General features: G+C 40.0%; 1 protein-coding gene across 1 annotated transcript in view; it reads right to left on the bottom strand.

Moving 5' to 3' along the window:
- Positions 1-9,393, bottom strand: part of LOC140485862 (proto-oncogene tyrosine-protein kinase ROS-like) — a 234,592-nt gene extending 225,199 nt beyond the window's left edge. Inside the window, exon 1 of the mRNA XM_072584317.1 lies at positions 9,274-9,393. Coding sequence (XP_072440418.1) covers positions 9,274-9,393 — 120 coding nt within the window. The remainder of the gene's footprint in view (positions 1-9,273) is intronic.
- Positions 9,394-14,125: the final 4,732 nt, after the last annotated feature.

Genomic DNA, 14,125 nt, shown 5'->3' with positions numbered 1-14,125 from the left:
CCCTCGAACTCTGTGGGAAGCTAGAGATGCCCCTTGCTGAGATATTTGTATCAATAGTCACAGGTGAGATGCTGGAAGACTGGAGGTTGGCTAGCCTGGTATCACTATTTAAGAAAGATGGTAAGGAAAAGCCAGGGAACTATTGACTGGTGAGCCTGATGTTGATGGTGGGCAAGTTGTTGGAGGGAATCCTGAGGGATTCATGTATTTGGAAAGGCAAGGACTGATTAGGGATAGTTAGCATGGCTTTGTATGTGGGTAATCATGTCTCACAAACTTGATTGAGTTGTTGAAGAGGTAACAAAGAGGATTGCTGAAGGCAGAGCAATGGACATGATCTATATAGACTTCAGTAAGGCATTCAACAATGTTCCCTATGGGAGACTGGTTAGCAAGGTTAGATCTCATGGAACACAGGGAGACCTAGCCACTTAGAAACAGAACTGGCTCAAAGGTAGAAGTCAGAGGCTGGTGGTGGAGGGTAACTTTTCAGACTGGAGGCCTATGACCAGTGGAGTGCCACAAGGATCAGTGCTGGGTCCATTACTTTTCATTATTTATTTAAATGATTTAGATGTGAACGTAGGAGCTATGGTTAGTAAGTTTGCAGATGACACTAAAATTGGAGGTGTAGTGGACAGCGAAGAAGATTACGTCAAAGTACAGACCTTGATAAGATGGGCCAATGGGCTGAGGAGTGGCAGATGGAGTTTAGTTTAGATAAATGTGAGGTGCTGCATTCTGGAAAAGCAAATCAGAGCAGGACTTATTCACATAATGGTAAGGTTCTAGGGAGTGTTGCTGAACAAAGAGACCTTGGAGTGCAGATTCACAGCTCCTTGAAAGTAGAGTCGCAGTAGATAGGATAGTGAAAAAGGCGTTTGGCATGCTTTCCTTTATTGGTCAGACTATTGAGTACAGGAGTTGAAACGTCATGTTAAAGCTGTATAGAATGTTGGTTAGGCCACTTTTGAAATATTGCGTGCAATTCTGGTTTCCTTTCTATTGGATATTGTGAAACTTGAAAGGGTTCAGAAAAGATTTACAAGGATATTGCCAGCGTTGGAGGATTTGAGCTATAGCGAGAGGCTGAATAAGGCTGGGCTGTTTTTCCTGGAGCGTTGAAGTCTGAGGGGTGACCTTATAAAGGTTTATAAAATCATCAGGGGCATGGCTAGGATAAATAGAGAAAGTCTTTTCCCTGAGGTGGGAGAGTCCAGAACTATAGGCCATAGGTTTAGGGTGAGAGGGCAAAGATTTAAAAGAGACCTAAGAGGTAACTTTTTCATGCAGACGTGGTGTGTTGATGGATTGAGCTGCCAGAGGAAGTGGTGGAGGCTGATACAATTGCAGCATTTAGAAGGAACCTGGATATGAATATGAATAGGAAGAGTTTAGAGGGATATGAGCCAAGTGCTGGCAAATGGGACAAGATTAGGTTAGGATATCTGGTCGGCATGAACAGGTTGGACCAAAGGGTCTGTTTCTGTTCTGTACATTTCTATGATTCTGATACTAATTGTATTGTACTAGAATAGATTAGAATAGAATTGAATTGAATTTATTGTCACATGTACCAAGGCACAGTGAAAAGTTTTGTCTTGCAAACTTTACAGGCCCATCACATAGTTAAGTAGCATAGATAAGTGAATAATAGGTAAACAGCAGCAAAAACAAAAAACACAGGTGCAGGTGTGTAATAAGTGAGTAAGTGTTAAACACAGTCAATAGTGAATATGAATCAATTTATTAACTATGGGTAATGTAAACGTCAACTGAAAAAAATTAGGACAAGATTCCTAGAGATTTTATCAGTCACACTATCCTTGGTACTAAAGCTTATGAATAACAATTTGTTCTTTTCAAGATAAGATGACAATTACAGGACATTTCATTATCCCAGTGTAAGAGCTCATGTACAAATTGAAAGCTCTAGTTAACCATTATTAGTAAACTGAATTCTAGCAACACCTTTCAATTAATTTAAAAATCACACAATACCAGGTTATAGTCCAACAGGTTTATTTGGAATTACTAGGTTAAAAACAATGACTGCAGATGCTGGAAATCAGATTCTGGATTAGAGTGGTGCTGGAAAAGCACAGCAGTTCAGACAGCAGCCAAGGAGCAGGAAAATCGACATTTCAGGCAAAAACCCTTATTGTGTGATTTTTAACTTTGTTGACTCCAAATCGTAGTTAAAAATCACACAACACCAGGTTCTAGTCCAACAGGTTTAATTGGAAGCACACTAGCTTTCAGAGCGATGCTCCTTCATCAGGTGATGAAGCGTCTCTCTGAAAGCTAGTTTGCTTCCAATTAAACCTGTTGGACTATAACCTGGTGTTGTGTGATTTTTAACTTTGTACACCCCAGTCCAACACCGGCATCTCCAAATCATGGCCTCCAAATCATGACTACCTTTTAATTAAGGATGGTTAATCTCCAAGTGACTATGACATTAGAGTTGCATGTGCTATATTTTTGACTTCAAGTATCCTGAGGATAGTTTAATTGAGGTCTTGCCTCAATGTGGTGTCAGTTTTCTGGGACAATGCTTGGGAGGTTATCAGCATGAAAACCTGAATTGTTTGGTCTTAAGAGAAGGAAAAGATTTCTAACTGTGTGTTAGTTGTTAGCAGTTTTCAGAGATAGCGAATGAGGGACATTTTAGCAACAATACTGTGCAAATGTGGATCTTTAAGGGCATCCTTGTGGCACAGTAGTAGTGTCCTTGCCCGAGACTGAGGGGCCTGGATTCAAGTCCCACTGGATCCAGAGGTGTTTTATAACATCTCTGAACAGGTTGATTAGATAAATAGGTTAATAATAAAAAAAGGATATTTTACGGTCTTCTTGTGGCACAGTGTAGTGTCTTTATCCCTACACCATGAAGCCGGGTTCAAGTCCCACCTGCTCCACAAGTGTATGCTAACATCTCTGAACAGGTTGATTGGAAAAATAGATTAATTTTAAAAAGTTATAAAACTTGAAGGTGTTTTTATCTCAAAGGACGAAAGAATTTCATGTCCAAGAGCTGACTTTTGGATATCCATACAAAGTTTGTCTTGCATTTCTGATAGGTATAACTTTTGTATCTTTTATTTGTTAGTTAAATAGTCTTTAGTGTTAGATGAGTTTATTGTCCAGTTTGATTATATGATAAATGTTATATTATTCATAAGTTAGTGTCCTAATCTTGTTTGATGGTATACCTCCTTTGAACTTGAAGCATTTGAAAAACATTTAGAAGTCAATTCTAAATGTTCAACAAAATTAACAAATTCAAAATTATCTAAACTTTCTTTGTCAACTAATAGGAGCCTGGAAACTGACTTATCAACTTAAAAGTCAAGCCAAGGAAGTGCTAATTTTCCAAATAAAGACTTGGTACCTTGTACACATTGTTACCATTGAGATAATTCCTGACGATGAGAAGGTCAACACTGCACAAGAGTGGCCCAAGCATTACACAGAAAGAAAGCTTCCTAGGACCCCTAGTCCAGCTTGGTATCAAAGAGGTTTGAGCATGGCTATGCATTGTTGGCTACTGCTTTCCACAGCCTGAAAAAGCCAGAAAGTGGAAGGTAGCTATTGGAAATTGCAGCACTAGGCATGATATTTCACAGGATATTGCAGGAGCCTGGACTCAAATGTGCAAACGTTCCTTTTGCACATTCAAACAGAAGTTCACTTCATTACTGATCCTGGGTTACACAGATTCCCATTTCTCTTTTGTTTCTGAAAACCAATGTCAATTTTCTTGACCTAAAATCTGTCCTGTCAAACCTAAAGACAAAAAGCTGGCTATCATCTAACAAGAGTCACAAGACAAACAAACAAAGTAGGAAAAATTATTCATGCATGAAACTGCAATTGCTAGCTTTCAGGTGGGCTTTTTCTTTAAAAATTCAGGGATATTTGAATCAGAGTATAGTTTGAAATATTTACAGATAACATCCCATTCAGCTATTTACAGATATGTCCCAAGCTTGGAGCAACACGAAATAGATGAGCAGCCAAACTCTGCCAGTTCTGATTTTAGATAAGGTACAGGTATGACAAAGTAATGGAAATGCCGACACCCTTAACCAGAGAAGGGAACCCACTACTGTCAGGTCAGAGAGGATTACAGCTGATACTCTGCATAGGCCTCAAGCAAATGATAGCATTCATACCCTAATCCTCCATGAAATCTGGGCAGGGACAGTGGTGTGCTTAGAAATGAGATCCAGAGGGCAGAGCCATACACAATCTTATGGTCCAAGATTCCAGAGACCTCAACCACAGTATCAATGGGAGCTGAACAGCTTTTTGTACTAACAGACATCTTCAGGTTTACACCTGATAATTCTCACCTGATAATCTCAACTACAGATTGAATTTCTACTCTGTGCTGGTTTGTTCTTTTTGGTGATCCATGCAGAATGTACAGTGACCAGAGGTACAACTTTGAGAGCAAGGACAGCAAGAGATTTACAAGGTGTACAGTACTGTCAAAAGCCATATTACTATTTTTAATCAGAAACTATGGATACTTAATTATTCAATTGTACCTTTCAAGGTGGGTTGTATACCGTATCTCCTGAAAACAAGTTGCCTGACTAACTTCTAAACTGTTCTAAGCAGAACTCAATGCTCCCCCTCCCTCACCAAGCTATTCTCCACATTACATCTTCTTCAGGAGAAACCCACTTCTTTGTGAGACTTGGGCTTATTCTGAAGGTAATGGCTAAGTTGCTGTTTGGAGAGCTGAGGATTATACAAGACTAAAGTCTGAACTTGAGATGGCATCCAAGGTGACAGAAAAAGCAGTGCAGGGAGGAAAAAGTGAAAGGCTGATAATGTTATTCTCCTAGTCTGTGAAAGATTATTCCTCAGGAATAGGAATATAAAGGGTTGAAGTAAATGAGATGTCTGGAATCCTCAACCACACCGAGGCCTAAAGCAACTTGACACTGGTTGCCACATTTATGTTGCCAAACTTGATTCACAGAGGGGAGATGCCAAAAGCTTTGCCAACGATGTGGGAGCAGGAAGAACACTGCGGCTAAGCCTGAAATGTCTAATGCAAATGGCGCAAATAGAAAAGAATTGAAGAGTTGATGTGGAATTTTAGAGTGATCTGTGTTTCATTAATTTGGTGGGTGTATCTAGCATGAGGAGGTCTCAAAGAGTAACCTGAAGAAACATCAAGAAGAAAGATTGCAGCTAAAGTAACAATTGCTCCCAGGCATGTAGGTTCTGAAAACAGGAATGGCACTGATTTCAATATGACCACCTAGCTATTGAGAAACAAGTTAATAGTCTTTCTAATGTCTCAGGTGCACCTACAAAACCTGTTCGAATGTGATGGCGTAAGTACGTCATTCCAAGCAAAATGCAGGCTATCATCCAGATTTGCCCATAGATTTGTGATTGAGGAAGTAAATGCTGTCACTAACACTGGTTCTGGACCCTGTGGTCACTATGGCAGCTGGTGGCCTGGTCCGATGCAGCCCAGTAAGCTGATGACAGTGGACAGTGTGGGATTGGTGGATTTTTCTGCACTGGGGTTTCCCTCAGAATTTTTGGAATGAGCTTGCAGAAGGGCACAGAGGGCTGCTGGTCAGCTCTTGATTATTTTATTTTGGGAAGTAAGACGCACAACTGGTGTCTTAAGTCAAACTATTTTCACTTCGTATGTTTTCTGCCAGTGGAATAAGGATTCATCAAACTAGAATCTTTGTGCATTCAGTGTGATGTTTCCCTCTGTTACATAAAAAACTTCATAATTTGAGAAAGAACACCGAGGCAAAGTAGTGAGGAATGAGAATTATCAATTGACAGGGCATTTGGTAAAAATAATAGGAGTAAAAGAAGCAAAGTAATATATTTCCAGCGGCCCGCTCAGTTACATTTAAGAATGAGCTGCAGAATATTTGTAGACAGATATTCATAAACAGCGTTACACCTCACTGGGTTAGCACACTGGAAATCAGACCTCACTATTCCCAGTGTCATCCCCAAAATTAAAGCTATTATAGAAGTACATACACTTCAATCGCTTTTATGTGAATGGCAATTACAATGAATGGTATGTTACTTGTCTTCAAAACATCTTTCAACAATCCTTGGTTTTTAAAAGTTATTTTTCCATTTCAGTATAAAATCAAAAATACAGGAAAATAGAAAATCATAGTCTTCATAACAGGAAATGCTGTCAAAGGAGCCTGTGAATGTTAGTATACTGTATTTTATACAAGTGCCTACTGTTTCTACAATGGTGGAGGGAGTGATTTTTGAAGATTGTGGAGGGATCAGCTGGGTAAGATAGGGTGCAGATCAATCAAACTACTTTGCTCTGGATGACACTGAGCATCTTGAATGTTGCTAGAGCAGCACCCATCCAGGCAAGTGGAATGGGATCTATCACATTCCTGACTTGCCTTGTAGATAGTGGACAAACACCGGGGAGTCAGGACATGAGTTACCCAATGCAGAATTTCCAACTCTTAGCCTGCTTAGCCTGCTCTTGTCACTGGTCTGGTTAGGTTTCTGGTGTGACATTGGTGTGCCTTTAGCAAGGTTATGCTGTCCTTGGCTTTTTTTTCAGAGAGGTCATAATAGCAATTCCAGAAAGTCTAGGTTTGAAGGGTTTTAGGGACAATTTGATTATAGCTAACAGATACTGCCTCAGACAGAAGGCTCTCAAGTGTTAAAAAAAACTTGTACAATGAAAGGAGAGTTGCCAGTTCTCCCAGCTCAGCTTTTCTCTGATTTGGTTTGATTTTTCTCTGGTTTGGCTGTTCATTGAAAGCAATCAGTTCGCTTGGAGCTGCTGGTCCAAGAAAGAGCTACATAGAAGAAGGTGTTCCATACTGAATCCCTCTGCCATCTCTCTCTCTCTCTCTCTCTCTCCTCTAAGACCCTGTGTTTGATTTTACCTTTTTTACCAAGGGATGTTTATGGGGATTGTTGCAGGTATTTGGAACAGCATCATTAAGTTGGGATAGTCTGTTGGGTTTTTGAATAGGTTAAGTTATTCTATATTCTGTTCTCTTTTGTTTGTGTTTTATTCGCTAATATTGCAAAAAGATTCTGTTTTGTTTAAAACTAAGTTGTTGGGCCAACTGCATCAGTCCTGGAATATTCCCAGCGAACCTGCTTTAAACAAACAAGCACAGTTAGAGTCCAAGCTACTTTCTTGAAATGTTTTGAGGGGGTCTGGCCTGGCCAATGGTAACTCCCAAAATGTTGATAACGGAGTTTGGTAATTTATTGTTATTGAATGTCAAGGAGAGGTGATGGGATTCACTCCTCATCTTCTCAGAGTCCATCATGGAAGGACTCCAAATGCTGTCTTTGTCAGCAATCTCAAAAAGGGTTTCTTTTCAAAAACGTGAATTGTAGCCATGATGTGGAGGAGCCAAGGTTGGACTGGGGTGGACAAAACTAAAAATCACACAACACCAGGTTATAATCCAACAGGCCTATTTGGAAGCACTAGCTTTTGGAGCACAGGTAACTGAAGGAGCAGCACTCAGAAAGCTAGTGCTTCCATAGAAACTTGTTGGACTATAACCTGGTGTGTGATTTTAACTTTAAAAAATGTGGTCACTGCTTGGCTCTCGTCCAACAAAAATGCCATTCAATTGTTACTAGTGTTCAGTCATTGCCATGATTCGTATTAAAAAACAAAGTTTGTTTAAAATTATATACAAGAGTAATGGAACAGAAAATAATTTCTTTTTTGTTTTGTTTCTGATCAAGTTTCAGCAGCTTCAAGCAGAAATTGCCTGAATAAAGTAGGCTCATTTCGCTTGGTCCGCAACCAACATGTTTCTGGACAATGTAACACCATCATCAAGACAGGGCTCAATTATTCAGAAGTTATTTTACCCAAGTGCATTACATGGATCATTGCCCGCTTTATTAATTTTCTTGCTCATCTTTATTAGGACAAGCACATCTGAGAGAGAGGGGGAGCGAGTTGGCAGAGAGGGAGATAAGTCGACACCAGTTGCAGTCATGCCCCAGTTATGCTGCAGAACAGCAGAGAATGTGCAGCCACATTCCAAAGATAGCTCCTGTTGGTAAAATCATTCCGTTTACATTACACAGAGCTAATTCATCAAAATGAAAGGAGGGGAGGGCACTGCCTTTCTCCCACTTCTACCCTGGTCTTACAAGGGGGCACAAGATGTTTATTGAATAGCATTTACGTCCTTATTAAAACTGAACACAATCTACTCCAGTTTAAACTATACTCTAACATGTCCTATATCATTTCATCATACAAGAGATTTAAACTTTGTCAGAGAGCAGATCCTTAAAAATACGTATTCTAAATGGTCAGGTATGATCCCGGGAGTTTCTGGCTCACGATGTGACTGGGAGTCACTGAATAATTACATACATAAGACCATTACATTGGACTGATACTGGTTATTGGGTGCTCACCCAGTGCCTGAAAATGAAGTCTGGTCCTGAAAAAAAACGCAAGTTGGCAGCATCCAGTATTATTAATGACTTAGACATCGCAATGATAAAGACATTCACCTCGGTTCAGTCTAAGCAAGACTGGAAAGTCTTTTCTCCCCCGCATGGCTATCTTAACCACATTAAAAGAAAGTGCACACAAACTACAAATCAAATGACTAATCTAAAAAGAATTAAAATGTTCGGAATTGCTGCTCGCCACCGATTTAAGAGTTTCAGCATCGCTTTAGCGAACAACAATTATCTGCAACGTATTTTGGAAGCCTCCCGCAGCTCGGATAATTAAAAAGGGAGAGACTTGGCGCCGTTCCTGCATAACACCAGAAATAAATGTCTTTCAAAATGAAATTCTTCGCTGAATTAATGTCACTACCACACAGACTCACATGCACTAACAAGATGAATCCATTCTCATTCCCAACACTTCCACGTTCATATTCGTTTCTCCCAATTGGGAAGAAGAATGTAAAGATCAAAAAAGGGTTGACAGGAAAGAATACCCAGGTCGATTTATCTTGTATTTTCATGTAAACTGCAATTACATGATTGTAATCACCTTTATACTTACCATAACTATTTGGTAAGAGCAGGAGCGATATGTTTACACATGGCAATATATACCTGACGGTGCAAACATCTCATTGCAGCTAAATCAATGCTTACAGTCCAGTTACAATCCAGCTGCCCTCCCTCAATCCCTTCTGCCTGTCCATCTCCCCGGTTCCCAGCCGCAGTCAGGTGTCAGGTCAGTATACCACCCTCCTTCCTCCTGTAAATGCGGTATTTACTTACCACACTGTTATTGCAGCTTTCTACACAATCAATCTTCAAGTCTCTACTCGTACCCTGACAGAAACCCAACAAGGTGAAGGAGAGCAGAACTCTTCTGACGTTCCTCTCCACTTGCTGCATGTTCCCCCAACAGAAAGTTACCTCTGCCTCATCCTGCGCTTTCTGGGCGGGGATTCACCCGTGACGTCGGGCAAGTGCACTAGTGATTGGGTAATCGGGCGAGCTACCGCCCATGCTCCATAGCCCATTGGCTGTCTCGCCTATCACTCAGCCCAAAAGACCGACCCCTCCAAGGCTACAGTACCAGTTCACACTTTTGTGTTTGTCTCAGGTCTAATTCGAAAGCATTCTCTTAATTCTTCAGCAATCTTTATCGTTTATATTAATATTCCAGACTCTGATTTCCAGATGTAGCAACGTTTCTTGTTAACTCCTCAGAGTACAAATCATTTTTTTCTGATTTTAATTTGAAAAGTGTGCCCTTTTCTTGCTATTTTGCCAAAAGACTTAGATTGGTGCTTTCTGGTTCCTGGCCATGAAACACATCCACTTTATTTACTCTACAGTTTCCTCCCACAGACGAGGGATGTGCAGGTTAGGTGGGTTGGCCATGCTAAGTTGGCCATAATATCTGGGGGAGAGCAATTTAGATGGGTTAGCCAACGTAACTGTGAGGTTATAGGGATAGGGTGGGGGCTGTTTATGAGTGGGATCTTCTTCGGAACGTCAGCGTGGATTCGATGGGCGGAATAGCCTCTTCTGCACTGTAATACCGACTTACTCTAAAAAGAACAAATCCAATTTCTCTAATCACTCCACCAAACTGAGTCTTTAACCAATGGGCCCAATCGAATAAATATCTTCTGCATCCTCTCTAAAGTTTGAAAATCATTTATAAAATATGGTTCCCTGAAGTGGTCATGATGTTCCACCTGGGGCCCAACAACGTTTTACAATATTTTAGCATAACCTCTTCGTTTTGCATTTTTCTGTTTCTATTTTAAAGACAAGGATCCCATGTAGAAAACAACTTGGCATAACCTTATAACCTTGTCTTTCAATCATCCACCAAGGACCCCAGATTTCCATGTTCCCTAATCCCAGTTGAAATTACATTATGTAGTTTCTGTTGCTTTTCCTCTTCCTTACTGCAAAAATGAATTGCTTCACACCTCCTGTTAAGTTTCATTTGCTGTATACTGATTTCTGCAATCTATGTCCTTACCAATTTCTTTTACTATCTTCCTTGCTGTTCACTACATTCTTGAGTTTTGTTTCATCCAAAAAATTCTTCAATTTCATACCATGTCACAGTCCCTTTAATCCATGAAATTCAATTTTGCTAACAAGTTCATCAAGTGATACATTATCAAATACCCTGTGAAATTTCATGTCAAAAATTGGTTATCCTCATCAACCCTTTATTATTTTATCAAACAGTTCTAATATGTCAATGAAATAAGGCTACCTTTTATAAATCCATGTTGGCATGTTTTGCCAATTACAAATCAGCTAAACTATTAGGTCTAGATGTTTCCCTATCAGGTACTGCCCTGAATTGCAGGTTTTATTCTTCTGCTCCTGTTTGAGGAAGATGGGAAGGTTATGGTGAGAGCCTCTGCAAGTTCCAATCTTATATTCCTCCTAGAGCGCACCCCTTCCTTATTGGGTGACTTTTCTCTCCTTTGAATTCTGCCAACCTATGAAATATGTCCAACATCTATAGCTATGCAATTAATTTCTCTACTAATTCCTCCTTTAGCGTGGCATTCACGGCATCCTCTGCATTATTTTTTAAAACTGTTCCTATGCACACATTATCACAATTTAACTGTGAAGAGTGCACCAATTATTATGCCCCACCGTTTGACAAGACATCCCAAAATGTATGAAAATGTAACTTCGAGTTTAAAAAATTGTCTAAATGGCATTTTTGCAAGTTTCATGGAGGGTTCCTTTCCATAAGCCCTCTGGTGTTTTCTCGCACTATCTTACGAAACTTGCATAATTAACTTTGAATCATTCCCTCATGTCACCGTGCTATTTATGATTCAAAGATGTTAAACAAATAGCTAGGAAAATACCTTATTTAGCCCAAAGCACTATTTTATAAATTGAAAAGAAAAATAACAGTTTTTGTATGGTATCCAAAAAACATCCCTGGTAAAGTACTGGAAAATATCCCTTGTATAGGATCCAAAAGCACTACTCACAACAGAAAGGTTGTTTCCAATGCTTTGATAGGTTTAAATTATTTGTGACTTTAACCTACAGACTGGAATTGTTCCTGGTACAATTATGTATCTAAGTGTTCTGGATGTAGGTTTACTCACTGAGCTGTAAGGTTTGGTTTCAGATGTTTCGTCACCATACTAGGTAAACATCTTCAGTGATCCTCCGAGTGATGCACTGGTGGTGTAGTCCACTTTCTATTTATGTGTTTGAGTTTCCTTGGGTCAGTAATGTCATTTCCTGTGGTGACATCATTTCCTATGGTGATGTCATTTCTGGTTATTTTTCTCAGGGGGTAGTAAATGGGATCCAAGTCAATGTGTTTGCTGATAGAGTTCCAGTTGGAATGCCATTTTTCTAGTAGTTCTCTTTCATGTCTCTGTTTGGCTTGTCCTGGGATGGATGTGTTGTCCCAGTCAAACTGGTGTCCTTCCTCATCCGTACGTAAGGATACTAGCGAGAGTGGGTCATTTTTTTGTGGCTAGTTGATGTTCATGTATCCTGGTGGATAGTTTTCTACCTGTTTGTGCAATGTACTGTTTGTTACAGTCTTTGCACAGTATTTTGCAAATGACATTAGTTTTGCTTGTTGTCTGTATAGGGTCTTTCAAGTTCATTAGCTGCTGTATTAGTGTATTTGTTGGTTTGTGGGATACCATGATGCCAAGGGGTCTGAGTAGTCTGGCAGTCATTTCCAAAATATCATTGATGTAGGGGAGAGTGGATAGGGTTTATGGACGTGTTTTGTCTGCTTGTTTGGGTTTATACAAAGACCAGAGGCGAATCACCTATACAGTGTATTCAAAAAGAATGGGTACCCAATGAACACAGTCCACCGTTTTCTCAGCAACAAACCCAAACAAGCAGACAAAACACTTCCAGAAACCCTAGCCACTCTCCCCTACATCAAAGACACCTCGGAAATGATTGCCACTCTACTCAGACTCCCTGACATCATGGTAGCCCACAAACCCACCAACACACTAAAATAGCAGCTAATGAACATGAAAGACCCTATAGAGACAACAAGCAAAGCTAATGTCATATACAAAATATCTTGCAAAATCTGTAACAAATGCTATATTACACAAACAGGCAGAAAACTAGCCACCAGGATACATGAACATCAACTAGCCACAAAAAGACATGACCCACTCTCACTAGTATCCTTAATTATGGATGAGGAAGGACACCAGTTTGACTGGGTCAACACATCCATCTGAGGACAAGCCAAACAGAGACATGCATGAGAATTCCTAGAAGCATGGCATTCCAACCAGAACTCCATCAACAAACATATTGTCTTAGATCCCATTAACAACACCCTGAGAAAAAGAATTGGAAATGACATCACCATAGGAATTACGTCACCACGGGAAATAACATCACCAACCCAAGGAAACTCAAACACAAAAATAGAAAGTGGGCTACACCACCAGTGCTTCATCTGGAGGCTCACTGAAGGTGTTACCTGGTATGGTGACAAAAAATCTAAAAATGAATCTTCCAGCTCAGCGAGCAAACCTACATCCAGAACCTCAACCTGAGCTACAAATATTCTCAAAACTTATTATGTATCTGAGCTTAACCAAACCAGCTTTAAGTAACCTTTTCAGGGTTTTATTCCAATACTTCTCATCTGGAACTAGCACTCTCTATTCTAAAGTAATCTAGCTTCACTCTGTTCTTCCCTTCTCAGAAGTACTGATCTATACATCATCTTCATCAAAGACTTCACAGGACTTATAATACTCAATGTAAGACAAAGAACATTTTTCTTTCTGAGCTCTGGGCATTTCCCTTAAGCTTAACCAAGCCAAGTTCAAGAAATCACTGGGAGAAAGTGAGGACTACAGATGCTGGAAATCAGAGCCGAAGAGTGTGGTGCTGGAAAAGCACAGCTTGTCAGGCAGCATCTGAGTAGCAGGAGAGTCAATGTTTCGAGGATGAGCTCTTCAAGAAATCAATAACAAAGCTTGAAGTCCCATTATTTACATTGCTAGGTTGCAAAGCACTCTAAAGAAAACTAAAATCCTTAGTAGTGTGCAAAAATACATTAGCTCTAAAGCTGGGCTTCAAAAACTGTTTGAAAAGAAATCACCATGGCTAAATAAATATTGACAAGTTAATTATTAACCTCAGAACAAAACCCACATATTACTCACTCAGAAACCAAAATCTGAAACTTATAATATGTAATATTTAAAAGATACAAAAATCACATGGTTTACGTCACAAAGGTTTTATAAAGTCAATGATGGCCAACGATGGCATGAAAAATCCTTGGCGGATAGGATCAAGGATAACCCCAAGGCATTCTATGCGTATATGAGAAACCTGAGAATGACGAGAACGAGGGTAGGTCCGATCAAGGACAGTAGTGGGAGACTGTGTATTGAGTCGGAAGAGATAGGAGAGGTCTTGAACAAGTACTTCTCCTCAGTATTTACGAACGAGAGGGACCGTATTGTTGATGAGGAGAGTGTGAAACGGACTGATAAGCTAGAAGAGATACCTGTTAGGAAGGAAGATGTGTTGGACATTTTGAACAACTTGAGGATAGACAAGTCCCCCGGGCCTGACGGGATATATCCTAGGATTATGTGGGAAGCAAGAGAGG

This window comes from Chiloscyllium punctatum, chromosome 15, assembly GCF_047496795.1.
Source record: "Chiloscyllium punctatum isolate Juve2018m chromosome 15, sChiPun1.3, whole genome shotgun sequence".
Lineage (NCBI taxonomy): Eukaryota > Metazoa > Chordata > Chondrichthyes > Orectolobiformes > Hemiscylliidae > Chiloscyllium > Chiloscyllium punctatum.
This window is presented reverse-complemented; position numbering and strand designations above follow the sequence as displayed.